We start from the raw sequence: 20,057 nt of genomic DNA on the forward strand, positions 1-20,057 counted from the left end.
GCCTTTGTGAATAGGATTAAGGAAAACCCCAAGTCTTTCTACAAAGCCCAATGGCGGCGGTTGGTGCAGTCTGGACAAGACAAGACTAGAACAGGATGACTAGACTTTGGGTAAGACTGATCAGAGATAAAAGAAGGGAACTTGTGCCTGAAGTTGTAGAGGTCCTTAATGAATACTTATTCACCAATGACTCCCCAACCCCTGCACAGAACGCCAAGACCCACAGGCTCCCTGTTCTCCTTCTCGTGCTGCTAGCGCCCCCTGGTGGCGGTAACGAGACGATGCGCCGTTCTCCTGTGGGCGCCGGGTGATGACGCACAACGCCGCCGAGATGGAAGTGGAGCTGAGTGAATGGAGTGGCGGGGCCCTGGGCGGGAGGTGGTGGTAGTGCAGAGAGAAGCGGTGTCGCTCAGGTTAGTGGCTGGAGTGACACCAGCGAATGATCACTTTGTACTGCTTGCAGGGCGTTCTGTGCTCCCCCGGACTTTGCTGCGCAGGATTTTGATTCGGGTTGTTTACAACTTCAAAACAGCAAATAAAATGCAAAACTATACACAATGCAACGCTCATGTCTCACAGTGTATTGTAAAAGATAGTTTCAGTTTTATTTAAATAGATTTCTAATTATTCTCCGTATATTCCGCGAAATAAACACTACTGAAATGTTGGTGTGCACCTCAGGATAAACCCAGAATAAAAATATTCCTGCTCTGGAGATCAACACCTCTGAAAGCCACGTTGTGGCGCTGCCTTTGTTACTAAGATCACGGTTGAAAGTAATTGTGTCTTAGTCAAATGTATTGTTTTCAGCAAAAGGCTGTGACCATAACCAGTTTATGTAATGACTGGCTGAAAACCGCCTATTGGTCGATGTTTCTTCTTCAGTTTCCGTTTATGTTTAAAATTGTAACTTGTTTTCTTAAATTCAAAACATTGGATAATATGCTTTACGTTTTTCAGTTAATGAAGCTGCTGTTTCATAGTGACACGAGATATAACTGTTGTTTATTATACATGATGTTTATTACAATTTTTCCTGGTCTTGTATTTAAATTAGTTTATGACAAGCATAATTAGATTTTAAAGGCAATGTATTCTTTCAACTATTTTAAATGTTATAACAGTACATGCACGATGGAGGAGCTCAGGGTTGGGCAACATCTGTAGAGGGAAATGAACAGTTGGCCAGTGGGATTAGACGTTTAGGAAAAAAGATGAGAGATTTCTTCAGTTGAGGGCAAAGATCCTGTGGAATTACTGAAGCTGGAAGGCAGTGGAGGTGAATTCACTGAAGGTATTTAAGAAAGGAGGAAATCCCAATGGATATTGAAGAGAATGGGAATTGGTTATTGAGACAGGATTAGCTGTGGTTGAAGTGAATGGGAGAGCTGGCTTGAGGACTGAATTTGTGCTGTGTTTTCAATGTGCACAGGATGGAAGTACCGGTAAGCTGCAGAATTGTAAACTTAGCTTCATCACGTGTACTAGCCTCCGTAGTATCCAGGACATCTTCAAGGAGCAATGCCTCAAAAATGTGGCACCCATCATTCAGGAGCCTATCACCCAGATCATTGCCTGTTCTCAGTGCTACCATCCAGAAGTAGGTAGAGGAGCCTGAAGGCATACACTCAACGATTTAGGAACAACTTCTTCCCCTCTGCCATCTGATTTCTGAATGGACACTGAACCCATGAACACTACCTCACTACACTTTTTAAAATATTTATTTTTGCACTACTTATTTAATTTAACTATTATATATATACTTACTGTAATTAATGTTTTTCTCTATTATGTATTGCATTGTACTGCTGCCGCAAAGACGACAAATTTTGCGACATGTGCAGGTGATATTAAACCTGATTCTGGTTATTAAGTCTTGAAGTCAATTATAAATTGTTTATTTCATGGATAAGCTGAAATGGAACAAACGTTGTGCCAAGTTTGAATCTAATGGAAAATATAAATCTGATTATTTTTGTGGGCTGAATCTATCTCAAAACCAAACCATTTCTGCATCCACAGCTAAGTTTTATGCCAGCCCCAAAGGAGGCTGTAAAATTAATAACTGGAGAAATTGTCATGCGATAACATGCTCACGATAATTCTTTCTTTACTCCTGTTCCGACTAATAAACACGTTTTGGAAGAATTATGCAAAGTTGGCATGGATTTAGTCAATAGGCTCATGAAATGCATTGGGGTTCTGTATAAATATTGGATTATGGAGAAAGCAGAGAACAGATTCCTCTATGTGACATTAAGGACAGTTTCAGAAATGTCTTGTATTAGATAAACATTTTGTAATTTTCCCTTTTTGTTTGTGTATGCAGGTTTAAAGAAAAACAGCAAATACTTATGAAGCAGTAAAATATAAGAACAAATGGCAGAAATCTGATTTTTTTTTTCCAAAATCAGGGAATATTTATAGCACTGGAATGCCATGGGAATTTACATTTTGAATGTTAGCTATTGCTGGACAAACTATGAATGAAAATACAAATTCAGCTCTTGACCCCAACAAGGATGACCTTCCTCTCATGGCCAATACTGGCTGCATGCTCGTCAGACATTATGTATTAGATCTGGCAGTAAATTTTGACAGAGAAGTCATCAACGGTACCATTGCCCTCTTCCTAGAGACCAACAAAGTGCACAAAAGAACATCCAGCTGTGTGGGAGCAGGTCAGCAGCTTTCCTTACAAGGACCATTTGAAACTGAGCAAGCTGGACCTTCATGCTGTCTGACTTATGCATGTGAGGGTCAGGTGAGCAATCAAGCTAACCAGCGTGATGGCAGAGTTAATAGTTGTAACCATAGCAACAATGAGTGGGCTGGAGAGAGATCTGGTGCAAGGGAGCTCTGCGATGACGGGAAGGATTTTGTGCTGGTGCTGGACTGTTGCGACCTTGTGGTGACTAAGGTGGAGGAAGTGAATGTTACTGCTGCGGCAGGTACTGACAGATTGAGTGGAATGGACGTGCTCAAGCCAGAATTTGGCACTTTATCTCAGGGACCGCAGGATGATCCCCAGAATAGCATAGTGGATGAAATTCTAGGTTTATCAGCAGAGCGCTGGCGGGAGCAGCATAACTATTACATCCAGTGCAGTAACGCGCCTGGCAGTGGAGAACTCCAGTTTCAGACCGACACATGGAGCATGAAAATCAGGAAACCAGGAATACAAAGCCCTCAAGACTTTCCTCGTGTGTTGAGGATCTGGTATGAAACGAAACCAGAGGGTGATTCGGTTAAATGGACTAAGGACCAAAGTGGCAGGTTGGTTACTTTTGAATGCACGCTTCTTTAAAACTTGTAGTTTAATTATAATCTGTGATATATGGAGCTATTGGTACTGTCAATGAAGCAACATACACACAAAATGCTGGAGGAACTCAGCAGGCTAGGCAGCATCTCTGGGGAAGAGTACAGTGGACTTTTCGGGCCGAGACCCTTTTTCAGGGCTGGATAAAAAAAAATGAGGTCAGATTAAGAAGGTAGTGAGAGGAGAGGAAGAAGTACGAGGTAGGAGGTGGTAAGTAAAACCGGGAGAGTGGGAGGGGGTGAAGTAAAGAGCTGGGAAGTTGAATGGTGAAAGAGATGAAGGGCTGCAGAAGGGGGAATCTGACAGGAGAGGGCAGAAGGCAATGGAAGAAAGGGAAGGGGGAGGAGCACCAGAGGGAGGTGATGGGCAGGTAAGGAGATGAAGGTGAGAGAGGGAATGGGGAATGGTGAAGGAGAAGAACGGTGGGGGGTGCAGTTACTGGACGTTTGAGAAATTGATCAAGCTCTATCAAAGTTGTTAACTGAAGATGAGATATGAATGAAGCAAACATTTATTTTCCACTCAGCACAGTGCTTTTATATTAACAAACTTTCAAATGTCAACACTTTTTCAGCATCTTTTTATTAAGATACTTTTTAAATAGTACAGTTTGGTTAATCCCTTTCAACTGATTTGACAGATAGTACAGGATGCTTTATATAACAGTTTTTCACAAGTATATGTAATACTGACACAAATTCCAACTAAAATTAGTGACACTGCCACCCGTGTTGGCATGGCAGATGAGCTGAGCCACTCCAACCATGTTCTTTGTTCAAAGCTCATGTATGAGAGCTTGGAGGTGGTCACTTTAAAATCTTGGCATGGTGATTAACTAGAACATCTCTTCATTTTGCTGATACTCTGGGGGATCCTGATTTGCACACTTTCCCAATAATTTTGCCTTTTAGTCTGTTTTATGCACTTAAAGGTGAAGAATGTCAGCGATTGGGAAGTAAAACACTTCGCAATTTGTGCAGCGAATGTTAGTTGGGTTAGAGCCAGTGGGATGTTCCTCTAGCGTGACCTAGTCCTAGACTTAATTTTGCTCCCCTGAAAAGCCAATATATCGTGTTTTGTGCTTAGCAATGCCATTCATTTTATGATCACTCTGAATGAAGCTGTCAGTTTAAGCACAAACTGGGACGGTTTTATTCCCTGGCTGTATGCTGACTACAAACCAGAATGAGAGTTTTGAGACTCATTTCCCCATATGGCACTAGTACCTGGAAGCAAGTATGTATTCATAACTTCCATTTCAAAAAAGAAAGGCTATCTATAGTTCTGTCACCAATCAACATAATGTTTAATAAATTGATTTCATTGAACAATTATAATTTTATCATTGAGTTTGATTGGCAAATATTGCATAATTATGTTATTGTAGTGGCTCAACAGTAAGATTATGTATTTTACTATGTGGTGTGTTAATTGGATAATTTAGCAACATGTATGAATAGTTTATTGCTCTCAAATTCACTTGCTTATCATGCATTTTGAATAAAGCTGAAAATATGGTGCTTGAACCATGAAGGATAACCCGACACAGATTGATGTCGTTTGGCAGTGTGTGCTCAGTTACATAATGAACTGCATTAGCACAGAATCAGGTTAATTTAGTATCTCATACTGGTCTATTTTCTGTTCCTTTGGGACCAGGGATCATGAGAGTTTGAATTAAAGTAGGATGAAGATAGTGCAGCTAACTCATTATAAATGCTGCAAATATCCTAATTTAACTCGTGGCTTGGAATCTTTCGAAATAGTGCAGTAGATCGGTGTTGAAGGTGAGTTTTTCTTTCCATAGCCACTGGTCACTTCATGGTGAGAGTTCTATTTATGTTGTGAACTTACTGGCACATTTAAGGATAGTATTGTTACCTGCATCTCTTTAAACTTAAAATACATCAGTGTTAGCTTATTTTTGCTTTGTGCTGATTGCTCATTGAAATATTAGTTTAAGCCTGGTTTTGATGTTACTAATGGACGTAGTTATCATTGTAAAGGTGATTTTGTCAAATTAATTGGATTTCAGGTTCTTCACATCTTCAGCCACTTGTTAGTTAATTTAAATCAAGGTCACTGATCTTGATTCTAACTCAAGTAAGAGCTTTGTTTTCCTTTCCTTTATTTTCCTTTGGGATTTTAATTTGTATTAAAGCTATTTTTAAGGAATTTTTCCATCACAGGTCAATTGTCCTGTTCTTATGTGTTTAAATATCAATGACGTACAAGAATAGTTCACAGGCCTCTGATGGCGGCAAGCTATCACAAGGCCATGAGTAGTTGGGGCCTTAGGATCTACTGCTTGAAGATGGTCAAGGGAGTTGAGCTCCATGCTTAGTCGAAACAGTGGGGCTGAAAATGATGAATGCAGCCGCAGGCAAGGAATGAAGTGGAAGAGAACTGTTCATTGTGGTGAATGAGAATATGAGCCTGGATTGCGTTCTGCCTGGCCCTTTATGAATGTGTAAAGAATTGGGTAGGACTTACTATATACCATCTTGTCTGGAAGGTTCTTTCAATAATGTAGCAGTCACTGTGTCCTGCACATAGTATTTTAAGTGTCCAATTGCTGAAATGAGGTCAGAAGCCAAGGCCTTCTGATTCACATCAAGAGCATTGCACCTTAGCCAAGCTCGGGGCCTCGGAGATTTAATTCCTGGTCCGTACTAACCTTAGTCATGCTTGTAGAGGGGTGGTTTCATAGGGCATTTACTTGCACTGTAAATCTGATCGTTATTTCCCCGGTACTACAGTACCTTTACCCCTTAAATAGAATTTTATTTCCATTCCTGCACTATTCACTATGACTGTTAATTTAAAGCCAGCTTATCCACAAAGTTGCCTTTCAACCATTGCCCCCACCCACTCTGTAAGCTTCCATGTAGATGCTTTATATGGTGCCTTACAGCTTACAGTACCCTTTCTCCAATCAGCTGGGTGGGTCCAGTCAACCCAGCTGTGGTCCATGCTGCCGGCTACCCATCTGCACACCGATTCTGTGGCTGACACATTGTCCAGCTTTTCAGCGTTCTTATCTACTCATCACAAACATTATTTGGGGCTCTGCTCTTCCTTGTGAATAGAACAAGGAAAGATATTTAGCCTTCTACATGGGATTGAAAGCAGGTGTTAACAGGTGTCCTCAAATTCCCACAGCCTTCTATTCTAACTGGCCGGCCTTTTCCTTCAATTTTTCTCCATTCTGTACCTTCCTTCTTTCTCCTTTTCTACTCTCTTGCTTCATCAATTACCCCATGAGTCCTCATGCAGGTTTTCGAACTGAAGTGTCGACATTTCCTGGTGCCCCTTCCCCCCCCCCTGAACCATAGATGCAACTGAAAAATTGTTTGTTGTTTCCCCCCAATCATCTTCCAGTGTATGATTAGTATAAGTGTGTGTTTGGCATGGACCAAAGGACCCGCTTTTGGCTGAAGATCTAAAAGGTTTCTATTAAGCAGATCAAATAAGTGACATAGCACAACTTCTTGCATAAAAATCATAAGGAGTAATAATTTATTTTGCAAACACAAGGAAATCTGCAGATGCTGGAAATTCAAACAACACACCCAAAATGCTGGTGGAACACAGCAGGCCAGGCAGCATTTATAAGGAGAAGCACTGTCGACGTTTCGGGCCGAGACCCTTCGTCAGGATTGACTGAAGGGAAAGATACTAAGAGATTTGAAAGTAGTGGACTTTTTGTGTGTGTTGTAATAATTTATTTTTGTTATTTTTCAGACCCTGTGTATACACAGCAGGATCTCCTATAAACAACAGAGCACTGTTTCCATGTCAGGAGCCTCCGGTAGCTATGGCAACCTGGCAAGCCTCGATTTTGGCCCCTACCGACACTGTGGTTCTAATGAGTGGTGAAAATTGTGCTGAACCCCACCAGGCTGGAGGTAAAAAGGGCATTGGGAAGGATGTTGCATTCCTTTATTTCATGGATCAAATGATATAAATAGGTGCAGAAGTAAGATTATAGTGAGTAAAATGAAAACAACTGAATTAATAAATTGGCAGTATTAAAATAAACTGGACCAGAAAGAAGAAGCAAGGTTTGTGTTTATGTGGCACCATTTGCATTCTTGGGATGTTTTAAATAAAAAGTACCTTTGAAGTGCATTCACTGCTGTGGTGCAGGAAATGTAGCAGCCGATTTGTGCACAGCTAGCTTGGTAATACGGCAATTTGACAATGACCAGTAATCCACTTTAAAAGAACTGGTAGAGGGCAACTCCTCTGCTCCTCTTCAGGATGGATTCTGTGGATCTTTTGTGATTGTTTTGGGTTTGCTGTCTGTGAAGCTGTGAATTCAAATGACAGTCTTAAGCCCAATTCAATGTAGATCACTATGGGTACGCTCACAAAAAGGAGCTTATACTCTTCAAAGGTTAGATGACTTCCCTGTTTATCCTCCGCAGTGAGTTCAACTGTCAATACCCACTATGTGAGCAGTGGCTCGCCCCTTCCAACCAAGGAGATGTTTCCAGCTAATGAAGTAATTTAAATACAGTTAATTTATTTTAAGTGATACCCATTTAAATTCAGATAAAATTCTTAAAACACATCTAAAACTCACAGAGGATTTCTATCTTGTAGAAGACTTCCAAATTACAAATGATTTCTAAAACACAAAGGATTTCCAAAACACATGTAGAATTCCTATAAGCTAAAAAGAAATACCAATGAGTTGCAGATGAATAAGACATTTGTTGCAGAATCAAAGGCAGGGGAATGGATTCTAGTCATCTCTGTTTCTGTCATTCTTTTTGCCATTCCTTGATTATTCCTAATACGCCTGACTGCTCTGTAACATTTATACCATGTTTTGCTACTTGGTGACTTTGCACATGTGGTATTTTTCAGATAGCTAGGGAATTTTCATAGATGATCTAAAAGCTTCTGGGAACAAAGATCCCAGACACACAGAATTAATGATGTGAAGGCTGACTCTCTGAGTACACAAATGTTGATTGTACACCATTGATTGATCAACTATTTGATGTGCTAATTGATAGTATCAGCTTGCTTTGCAAGCTTCCTTGAACTAAATAACTCAGTCATCTTTGTCTGGTTTGATACAGGTCCAATTAAAATAATCCCATTATTTTACACCGCGTCGCTTGAGCAGCTAGCCCTGTGCCGTGGGCCAGCAGCCCATGCTGTATAAGACCATAAGACATGGGAGCAAAACTAGGCCATCTGGCCCATCGAGTCTGCTCTGCCATTTAATCATGGCTGATCCTTTTTTCTATCCCCTCCTCAACCGCAGTTCCCAGCCTTCTCCCCATAACCTTTGATGCCACGTCCAATCAAGAACCTTATCAATCTCTGCCTTGAATACACCCAACGACCAGGCCTCCACGGGTGCATTCCACAAATTCACCACCCTTCAGCTAAAGAAATTTCTCTGCATCTCTGTTTTGGAAGGGCGCCCTTCTATCCTGAGGCTGTGCCCTCTTGTCCTAGACTCTCCCACCATGGGAAACATCCTTACCACATCTACTCTGCCTTAGCCTTTCTTCTTCAAAAGGTTTCAATGAGATCCTCCCTCATCCTTCTGAATTCCAGTGAGTACAGACCCACAGCCATCAAACGTTCCTTGTATGATAACCCTTTCATGCCTGGAATCATCCTTGTGAACCTCCTCTGGACCCTTTCCAATCCCAGCACGTCTTTTCTAAGATGAGGAGCCCAAAACTGTTCACAATGCTCAAGATGAGGCCTCACCAGTGCTTTATAAAGCCTCAGCATCACATCCTTCCTCTTGTATTCGAGACCTCTTGAAATGAATGCTAACATGGCATTTGCCTTCTTCACCACTGTCTCAACCTGCAAGTTAACCTTCAGGGTGTTCTGCACAAGGACTCACAAGTCCCTCTGTGTCTCAGATTCCTGGATTTTCTCTCCATTTAGAAAATAGTCCGCACATTTATTTCTTTTTTTATAATTTATTTTTTATTGATGTTCATCATCAAACAATCATTTCCTTTCTTTCTTTTTCAATCTTTTTATTATTTTTTTAAAAAAACATAACATAATATTATATTACATATGTTATGAATACAATAGATTTAAAATTGAGTTGATAACAAGATAACAATATCTTATTAACTATCAGCGAAAAAGGATCGTACAATATCAATCTAATCTATATTGATTATACATGAAAAGAGTAAAAATAATCATCAAAAGAAAAAGAAAAAAATGTAAAATATAAGAAAAAATGTATATTTAAAGAAATAATAAAAAAAACTAAACCTAAACTAACATGGGCAGTAATAATAGTTTATAAGTATATGATAGTGTCAAAAAACTCCGGAACTCCATACCAGAACAAGAATAATAAGAGTAAAGGTCTGGAAGAAGTCAAATTAATTCATGTGAAAGTGTCATTTCCATAAGATGTATTTCATATATTGTACAAAGATGTATTTCATATATTGTACAAATATATAGTCATATATGCCACAAATCTCAACATAATATTTATCTGAGATAAACACTTATAGAAAAGAGAGGAAAAAAAGAACAAGCGGAAGGAGAAAACTATGTACAAGTAGGGAGTGATTTTTTTTTACAACATATTCATTGATTTGTGAGAATAAAATCAGGTCTATGAGGTGCTATGTAGTTAAACTATTTTTTCTAGTATGAGTCAAATTGTTCCAACTTATGATTAACAGATGCTGTTATCTTCTCCATTTTGTAAATGTCCATTGTAATTTCCATCCATGCATTTAAGGTTGGGCTCTCCTGTGATAACCATCTCTTGGTAAAAGTCTTTTTACCAGCCACTAGCAGTATATTCATTAAATATTTATCTCTTTTCAACCATTCTTGAGGTATTTATCCAAAATATATGGTCTTACTGTCTAAGGGTATTTCACATTTGAAGATGTCTTGTAGGGCATTATGCATCCCACTCCGATAGTCTTTGATGACGGGGTATTCCCAGAAAATTCCCAGAATGGTTTGAATTTTGATTTCCACAATTTTTCCAGCAAACAGGGAGGTTACTATCATAGTGGAATTTCTGAAAGGGTGTAATAAAATATCAAGTTTTTCCATCCGAACCCCCTCCATTTCTGTGAACTGGTACACTTCCATTGATAACTCCATATTATTGTTTATTCTTCCTCAAATACAATTATCCCAGCTTCCTTCTCCCATCTTCCTTCTCCCATTTTGTTTTAATGTATGAAGTCAAATGTGTTCTAAGATTTGACAAACCTTTATACACGCTTGAAATGATTCTACTAATGTTATCTGAATTATATGCTTTTCTAAATAGCTCTATCAAACATATACTTGGTTACATTTTTAACCGTGATTAACATATTGTCACATCTGTAAATACCAATTAAAGTCTTGTTTTTCTAATGTTTCTCTTTAAGCATTTCAAAACTGAATAGTGTTCCTTCTTCCATTATATTGCAAATAGCTGTTATTCCTTTCGCTATCCAGTCCTTAAATCTAGCACTCAGTTTATTTGGCATAAAATCCGAGTCATATGCACACTATTTAAGAATTGCAATATCTCCCTCTTGTTTATATTCTTTTATAATAGTTTTCCATATTTTAAATTTCACCAATGGGTTATCAATAGTATTTATGTAGCTTTGTAGGTTATTATCAGCCAAAATTGCCTGTATAGGGATGGGAAGTATCCCCTTCTCAATGTATGATAGGTTGCACCAACGTATTACAGCTCTCAACTGTGCTGCAAAATAATAATGTCTAATAGAAGGTAGGCCCCATCCCCCCCTTTTCCTTGGCTAATTGCAAAGTTTTGAGACAAACTCTAGGCCTTTTACCTTGCCATATATATCTTGATAACATTTTGTTCCATTCATTGAATTGATCTTGATTGATCTCTATTGGTGGGGTCTGAAAGAGATATAATAGTCTGGGCAGTGTATTCATTTTAATTCAATCCTTGAACTGAGACTAAAAAAAGGAATTAGGTTCCATCTTGTTATATCTTCCTTCAGTTTTTTATATATAGACTGATAATTGCATTCTGATAATTTTGCCAAATCTTATGGCATCATGATGCTCACAAATATTTGACTCTGTTTGCCATGCCCAGGGATATCCCACACATTTATTTCTACTACCGACGTGCATGACCATGCATTTTCCAACATTGTATTTCATTTGTCACTTTCTTGCCCATTCTCCTAATCTAAGTCCTTCTGCATCCTACCTGTTTCCTCATCACTACCTGCCCCTCCACCAATTTTTGTATCATCTGTAAACTTGGAAACAAAGCCATCTATTCCATCATCTAAATTATTTATATACAGCTTAAGAAGGAGTGGTCCCAACACCGACCACTGCAGAACACCACTAGTCACAGGCAGCCAAACAGAAAAGGATCCTTTTATTCCCACTTGCTGCCTCCTACCAATCAGCCAATGTTAGTAACTTTCCTGTAATACCATGGGCTCTTAACCTGGTAAGCAGCCTCATGTGTGGCACCTTGTCAAACGCCTTCTGAAAGTCATCCACTTCATCCCCTTTATCTATCCTACTTGTGATCTCCTCAAAGAATTACAACAGGTTTGTCAGGCAGAATTTTCCCTGAAGGAAACAATGCTGACTTTGACCTATCTTGTCCTGTGTCACCAAGTACTCCATCACCTCATCTTTAACAATTGACTCTAACATCTTCACAATGACTGAGACAATGCTGTTTGTTTGCGAAGTTGTTCCTTAGACTTCAGACTGATTATTGCTTCCAATGTACCTTAAGAACCGAAGACTGGTTCTTCTTTATGACAAGGAGGTGAGCAAGGAATATTAGTTGGAAGTTTAACTTACTCAAAAACATCGCTTTGACCCCTGGAAAAGTCAGCTGCTGTGTTAAAAAGCTGAACTTGGACAGTGAATATCCATCACACATTTAACGATCAGGTCAGACCACAGTTTAAAATCTCATCTCAAGACAGCATCTTTACTCACATGCCTTATCAATGCAGAACAAATTCTGTTGGATTTCCATTTAAATTTACCTGCAACTTGCAAATAGAATGCTCATATAGAATTGGGAAGGTAAATGCTGAAGAGGCTGAAGTTAGGGGATGGAAGCAGGTTATATTGATCAAGATGAAGTTTGGTATCAGAATGAGGATATTGGGATTTAACAGAATTTTAAATTTGTCATGTTGGGTTCAGGAGCAAATTTAATTCAAGCCTAGGCTCTGTTGTAAACTGCTTAGAACTGTCCGCTTGCCACAACCTCAAAAACAAATTCTTCACCTTATCTCTACAATGTGTATTAGTGGCTTGGAATTTATTGTTGTTCTGCAATAGTGTAAGGAAACACTTTTACAGGGTAAATTGGATGAGGTGAGATGGTATCTATGGAGAAAATAAGTTTTCCTGCAAGTCAATCCATGCTACTTTTGTTTACTGCTTAGGGACGTGAAGCATCTGGGTTTTATGTGTGAAATTGTGATGTATTTATACATTTGTGCTGAACACAGATGTATGGTGAGTGGGGGACTGTAATTCTCAGGTTTGGCTGACACCCAAAAGAACAGTTGAATTCAATCAAAGCGTTTTGATGATTTATCGGCCCTTTAATTAAGTGGCAGTCTTACTACATGGCTAATCATTCATGCTTCTAATAATAGGAATTAACTCCCAGACTTGTGTTTTATTAAGGAGACCATTGTTGTTCCCTTCAAACAATATTTAATGAAAACTAGGCATGCAAGTCTAACATTTCTGATTCATGAATGAGACAATTTTGAGAATTATGGGCTTGTAATAATTATAATAAGGCCGAACTGGAACTTTTCAGTTTAAACTGTTGATAGACATCAAACTATCATAATTGCAACAGAAGTGGTTTGTTCATTATTTTGTGTTATGCTGATGATAGTCTCCTTCCGTTTGCAGAGATTGTGCACTAGTATCACACACGATAAGGAAGCTCCCTTGATTTTGGAGCATTGCCTCACCGCTGCAAAATAAATTGTTTCCATGAGTACTTGATTGGATTTGCTTTTGTTTTTTTAAAACTGGCAGCAGTTCTTTTATTTCAGTATTATCATGATGTTTGTATGTAATTTGACTGATTGATGCCTGTAGTTTACTGCATAAAGTATTTCACTCTGAAAACAAGAACCTGAATAGTTACACAGATTGTAAAGTTAACTTTCTTTGTGTTTCATTCAATATCCTTAAGTTCACTCTCTTTTTCTCTCTCTTGACCACTCACCCACACCCCCCCATCTCTTAATCTTGTTTTCATGTTTGTTTCCAATTAGGTGATTGAAAGATTCTATAGTCAATGGTTCAAATAAGAATTTTATTCCAGTTCTTTTACTGCTGTAATGATGGAAACCTAGTTCTTTATCATGTTTGCCAGCTCTTTTTTTTACAAATTGACCCTCGGCAGTGATATTTGTATGAATCACTGTTGCAGAATAATTGTTCACTGGTTCTCGAAATTTCTTTCATTTATATTGCATGGAAAGCAGAAGAAATAAATTGGTTTATGAAGACCATGAATTAGGTTTGGGCTCTTTGACACTACTTGAAAAAATTCTTCAGATTACATTAGGCAAAGTAATGATTCTCAAAATGAAAAAACTGCATTAATGGTAATAAGGAATGATTTAAGTGCATTTAAGTTTTTGGTTTATGTGATGTTGAGATTCATTAAATGCCCTCTGCTAGGAAATGGCGTGTGAATAATATTGATCCAAATTTACTGGAAAGATCAAAATCAATTTTTCTCATCTTATTTTAGTGCCCTTTTATTCTTCCGCAGTAACAAATCAAACTAACTAATTGAATTTGAGCTTTTTTCTCTTGTAGGTACAAAAGTCAAGTAGCTGTTAATGCTACAGCATTTTAGCTTACAAACTGTGTGAGGCTGGTTCTGATGTGTAATTTCTTGCCACCCATAGGTCAAAAGCACTGTGATATTTGATCAGTTTGAAATATACTGTACCAAGATTTGTAGGGTAGTTTAGGTGATGGTTCAGCAGGCTGAGGTGTTTAGAAGCATCTCGGGTCTTGGCCTGAAATGTTGACTGTTCATTTCCACAGATGCTGCCCGACCTGCTGAGTTCCTCCAGCATGTTGTGCGTTGTTGCTACAGCCTCAGCTTAGCTGCTTCGAGAATGGCAGATGTTTTCTGATTGGAAACCTGTATTAATTAGAAAACCTGTGGCATTGAAAGCTTTAGCAGAAGGAGTTGAGCTTCTTGAGAAGTTTTGATGTAGTTTCATAATGTATCATAATATCCCATCCAGCAGCAAGAAAAACTAATTAGAACCCATTCTCAAATGTGAAGGTACTCTTGCAGTGACTGTGAGATAATGTTAGATGTACTTTTACTAAAAGTTGTACCAATTTGCTGCAATGGGCTGCCTTGTATTATCTGGGTACTTTTTATTTAGTATCTTGTCGCGTCATTTTCTCGACCTTCACCATGTTCTACAAATACCTGTGATATTCATATTATGGCTTTCCTTTGTGGGCTGCGCTGTGCTGCTTTGACAATTTCTTAGGGAATTTTTCTGTTGTAATCATTATGCCATTTCTGGCATGAAGAAAGTTGATCAAGTAGTTGAAACTTTCCATGAGCTGAAAACGTGAATGCCATGTGATATATAAAGAAGAGCAACAAGGAGCAGATTGTGTTGTTTACAAAGAACATTGTGACAATAATCACATAGAGACTGTTGGCAGCTTTGGCTGACTGTAACCTGGTACTGCAATAGTATAGGTAGTTTACAATGGAGGAATGGTTGGCTCATGGCAAAAGTATGTTGCTCAGTAAAACCATCTGGATCACAAACTCTTTGAGGAGTCTTCCTGACAGTGCCGAAACTGCTCATCATGAAACAGGAAATAATGGGATATTTCGATTAAGTTTACTGACCGTGTGAGGATCTGTGTGGAGGTAGGTTCCAGAGGAACAATAATTTTACTTTTAGTGATATGCAGAAAGAAGAACATAGGAATTCAAGTCAGCTGATTAACACATTGTTTGTCCATCAGTCGCCGAAGTCATAATTGACTTGTGACCTCATATTTTGGCCTGCTCCTGTAGATGTCAATCCTTTTGGTTAACAAATATCTATCCAACTTTGATTTAATATTTACAGATGCCCCAGTATCAACTGCTGTTTGTGGAATGTAATTCTGGAGTTCTACCACTTCATTAGTTTTATCTAGAAATATCTCATCCTGTTGGAGATTGTTGATTACAGCTTCAGAAATACCAGTGTGTTTTGCATTTCCCTGACTGGATTATAAACGAGCATGTTGGCATTGCAGCGTATCAAATGAGTGCTTCCTATTTATGTCAAGTGCTTCTTGTTTACCTTTCTATTAAAAAAAGTCATTCCACCTGTTGAGACTATAACAGGGAACAGTTCTCTTCAGGGTGATGTTTTTGTACCACAAACTACTGTGTATTCTCTGCCCTTAATATACCATTAAAATTGCTTAAACCCATCAGGAGATTAGAATTTTGGTTTGGACAATTTAATGTCTGAAGCAATAAGGATAGAAATAAAGGAAGTAATCAGCAGATCAGACTGTATGTGAGGAAAGGAAAACAAGTTAATTTTGTAAATAAAAACACTAATTCTTTCCACAGATGATGTCTAATCTCCTGCATATTCCCAGCATAATTTATACTTCAGATTTCTGGTATATCTGTCCCATTTTATTTTTGTACACCTCTGGCAACTTATTATTAAGAGCGTATGTCAAGTATCTGAAATGTTAGTGGGGATCAAGTGGTAGAAGGATTTTAAAAGTGAGACAGGGTCAACACTTTCCTGTTGCAAAGGCTAAAGGATCAGGAAACCCTGTTTGATGAGGCATGTTGAGGTTCTGGTCAGGAAAAAGTAAGCATATGTCAGGTATAAACAGCTGGAATCAAGGGAATTACTTAAAGGAAGTAGGAATGCACAAAAGTCAAATCAGGAGAGTAAATAAGGTAGCTTTGGCAGATAAGCTAAATGAGAATCCTGTGAGATTCTATAAGTGCATAAAAGCAAAAGGGTTACTAGGAGCAGAATAAGGCTCCTTAAGGATCAATATGATTGTTTATGTGCGGAGCCATAGATGATGGTTGAGAGCCTAAATGAATATTTCACGTCTGTTTTTACTGTGGAGAAGGGCCTGGAAGCCAGGGAAGTCAAGGAAAAGGAAATTAATTAGTTAATAAATAAGGTCCTTGGCTTATAATTAAATAATTAAGCATTGGAATAAAAATGAGGAATAGTCAGTCTATGACCTCCTCTACTGTCACGATGAGACCATGCTCAGGTTGGAGAAGCAGCACCTTATATTCTGTCTGGGTATTCTCTCTCATCTTATCTCATTGCCTGCCCATCTCCTCTCCTTGTTGCTCCTCCCCGTTTTCTTTCCTCCATGGTCTTCTGCCCTCTCCTATTAGATTCCCTCTTCTCCAGCCCTGTATCTCTTTCACCAATCAACTTCCCAGCTCTTTACTTCACTGCCCACCTCCCAGTTTCACTCATCACCAGTGATTCCTTCTCTCCTACCCCCACCTTCTCACTTTGACTCCTCATCTTTATTTCTCCAGTCTTGTTCAAGGGTCTCGGCCTGAAGCATCAACTGTACTCTTTTCCATAGAAGCTGCCTGGCCTGCTGAGATCCTCCAGCACTTTGTGTGTGTTGCAGTAATCATTCCTTGATGTTATAATGTTGATTGAAATACATAATATAAATTGAAGGAGTGGCGTGTGAAGAATTTTATCTGTGCAGATCATCAAAGTATAAAATACAGGTTAAGTTCCCCTTATGCTTGGGGCTGAAAGTGTTTTGGATTTTGGAATATATACTGAGATAGCTTGCAATCATAATTATTTCTGACTGAATTTACTTACTACCAGTAAGCATCTTTGTCTTATACTTGTTCATCACACATATGTACTAAATAGAGAAAATCTTACATATCGTTAATATGTTGAAAATATAACGTGTGCAGGGTAACAAAAGCAGCACAACAGCATCAGGAGAGAATACCCGATTCAGTTTTTGAACAACACCACAAACAATGGCAGGCTTTCAGTCTCCACCTACAATGTCTTGTTTTGATTAGAAGGTTACAGTACACTGCATCTTTGAACCTGGATGAGTATGACACAGTTATCACTGACTTGATTGAAACCTGTGTGGATGAGTGTGTGCCAATAAAAGCTTACTGTACGTTTCCAAACCAAAATCTGTGGATGAACCAGGAGGTTCGTAGTCTGCTGACGACTAGAGCATATAAGTCTAGTGACTTGAAAACCAAGAAAACCAGGTATGACTTGCGGAGAGCTATTTGAAGAGCTAAGAATCAATCCTGAGAGAGGTTAGAAGCGACGTCGGATGCATGCCAACTCTGGCAGGGCTTATCGGCCATTACTTCCTACGAGGCAAAACCCAACATCATGAATGACAGTGATGCCTCACTTCCAGATAAGCTCAATGTCATCTATGCTCACTTTGAGGTGCAGAATAAAACTATGGCATCCCTGCGGCATGCTGTGGCCCTGTGATCTCTGTGTTGGAGGCCAACGTCAGGCTGTATTTCAGGAGGGTGAGCTCTTGCAAGGCAGCAGGCCCTGATGGTAATGCTCTGAAAACTTGTGCCAACCAACCGGCGGGGTATTCAAAGACATTCTTAATCTTTTATTACTACAGTTGAAAGTTCCCACCTGCTTCAAAAGGGCAACAATTATACCAGGGACCAGGAAGAGCAGTGTAAGCTACCTTAATGACTATCATCCAGTAGCACTCACATCTACAGTCATGAAATGCTTTGAGAGGTTGGTATAGCTAGAATCAACTCCTGCCTCAGTAAGGACCTTGACCCTCTGGAAGTTGCCTATCACCATTGATCTCAATGGCTCTCCTTGAAGCCTTAGATCACCTGGACAATACAAATACCCATGTCAGGATGCTATTTATTGACTATAGCTCAGCGTTTAACACCATCATTCCTACAGTCCTGATCGAAAGGCTACAGAACCTGGGCCTCTGTACATTACTTTACAATTGGATCATCAGCTTCCTAACCGGAAGACCACAATCTTGGATTGGATATGACATCTCCATCTCTCTGACAATCAGTGAGATGTATGCTTAGCCCACTGCTCTCCTTTCTATACTCATGACTGTGCATAGCTCAAGTGCCATTTATAAACTTGCTGATGATACAACCATTGTTGACAGAATCTCAGAAGGTGGTGAGAGGGTGTACAGGAGCAAGATATACCAGCTGGTTGAGTGGTGTCAGTGCAACAACCTAGCACTCAACGTCAGCAAGACCAAAGAGCTGATTGTGAATTTCAGAAAGAGTAAGATGAGGGAACGCAAACCAATCCTCATAGAGGTATCAGAAGCAGAGAGATTGAGCAATCTCAAGTTTCTGGGTGTCAATATCTGACGACTTAACCTGGTTGGAACATATTGATGCAGCTATAAAGAGGACTAGACAGTGGCTATTTTTCATTAGGAGTTTGAGGAGATTTGCTTTGTCAACTAAAATACTCAAAAACTTGTACAGATGTACTGTGGAGAGTATTCTGACTGGCTGTATCACCATCTGGTATGGGGACGCTACTGCACAGGATCGAAGTAAGTTGCTGAAAGTTGTAAAGTTAGTCAGCTCCATCAGGGTACTAGCCTTTGTAGTGTCCAAGAAATCTTCAAGGAGCAGTGCCTCAGGAAGGACCATCATCAAGAACTCCTACCACTCAGGATATGCCCTCTGCTCATAGCTACAGTACGGAAGGAGGTACAGAAGCCTGAAGACACACACTCAGTGATTCAGGAATGTCTTATCCCTCTCTGCCATCTGATTCCTAAATGGACATTGAACCCATAAACACTACCTCACTACTTTTTCATTTATTGCTGTTTTTGGACTACTTATTGTAAAATAACTATGTAACACATATTATACATATTATATTATAACATACATATATATATATAATACATGTTTTATATATATATATATATATATATATACTTAATGTAATTCAGTTCCTTTTTTTCTATATTTATCATGTATTGCATTGTACTGCTGCCACAAAACTAACACATTTTACGACATATGCCAGTGATGTTAAACCTGATTCCGATTTGTAATTTACTTGAGTAAGGTTGTATATAAGGTATAAAAACATTCAGCATTGTAGGTTTGTTCTGGTGTTAGATTTTTATCAGTGACAATCATGGCAAACTCATCAATTAATTTATCTGGCACGAGGAAATCTGCAGATGCTGGAAATTCAAACAACACACACAAAGTGCTGGTGGAACGCAGCAGGCCAGGCAGCATCTATAGGGAGAAGCAGTGTCAAAGTTTTGGGCCGAGACTCTTCATCAGTCCAGATGAAGGGTCTCGGCCCAAAACGTCGACAGTGCTTCTCCTTATAGATGCTGCCTGGCCTGCTGCGTTCCACCAGCATTTTGTGTGTGTTGTTAATTAATTTATCTGCTGTTTTATGATCAGCAGATGCTTTATCACCACAAATATTTAAAAATTTAAAATCGTGCCTTTTGTTAAATTTCTGCAATCAGCCTGCTGAATATTCACAATTACCTTCAATTTTCAGTTTGTTGTGATAGATGTTTGCTGTTTCATGATCAACATATTGTTAAGTGGCATATGTTCTCCCTGATGCTGACAAATCCACTCTTTCAGTGCATGAATGGGATCTTCATT

General features: G+C 39.0%; 1 protein-coding gene across 8 annotated transcripts in view; it reads left to right on the forward strand.

The window, feature by feature from the left end:
- Positions 1-314: 314 nt before the first annotated feature.
- aopep (aminopeptidase O (putative)) overlaps positions 315-20,057 on the forward strand; it is a 213,228-nt gene continuing 193,485 nt past the window's right edge. For all 8 annotated transcript variants that reach the window (XM_059969857.1, XM_059969858.1, XM_059969861.1 and 5 more), the window contains exons 1-3: positions 315-413; positions 2,333-3,279; positions 7,070-7,233. In XM_059969857.1, the coding sequence (XP_059825840.1) occupies positions 2,462-3,279; positions 7,070-7,233 (982 nt within the window). In that variant the 5' untranslated portion in view covers positions 315-413; positions 2,333-2,461. The remainder of the gene's footprint in view (positions 414-2,332; positions 3,280-7,069; positions 7,234-20,057) is intronic.

Source organism: Hypanus sabinus, chromosome 5 (genome assembly GCF_030144855.1).
Source record: "Hypanus sabinus isolate sHypSab1 chromosome 5, sHypSab1.hap1, whole genome shotgun sequence".
Taxonomy (NCBI): Eukaryota; Metazoa; Chordata; class Chondrichthyes; order Myliobatiformes; family Dasyatidae; genus Hypanus; species Hypanus sabinus.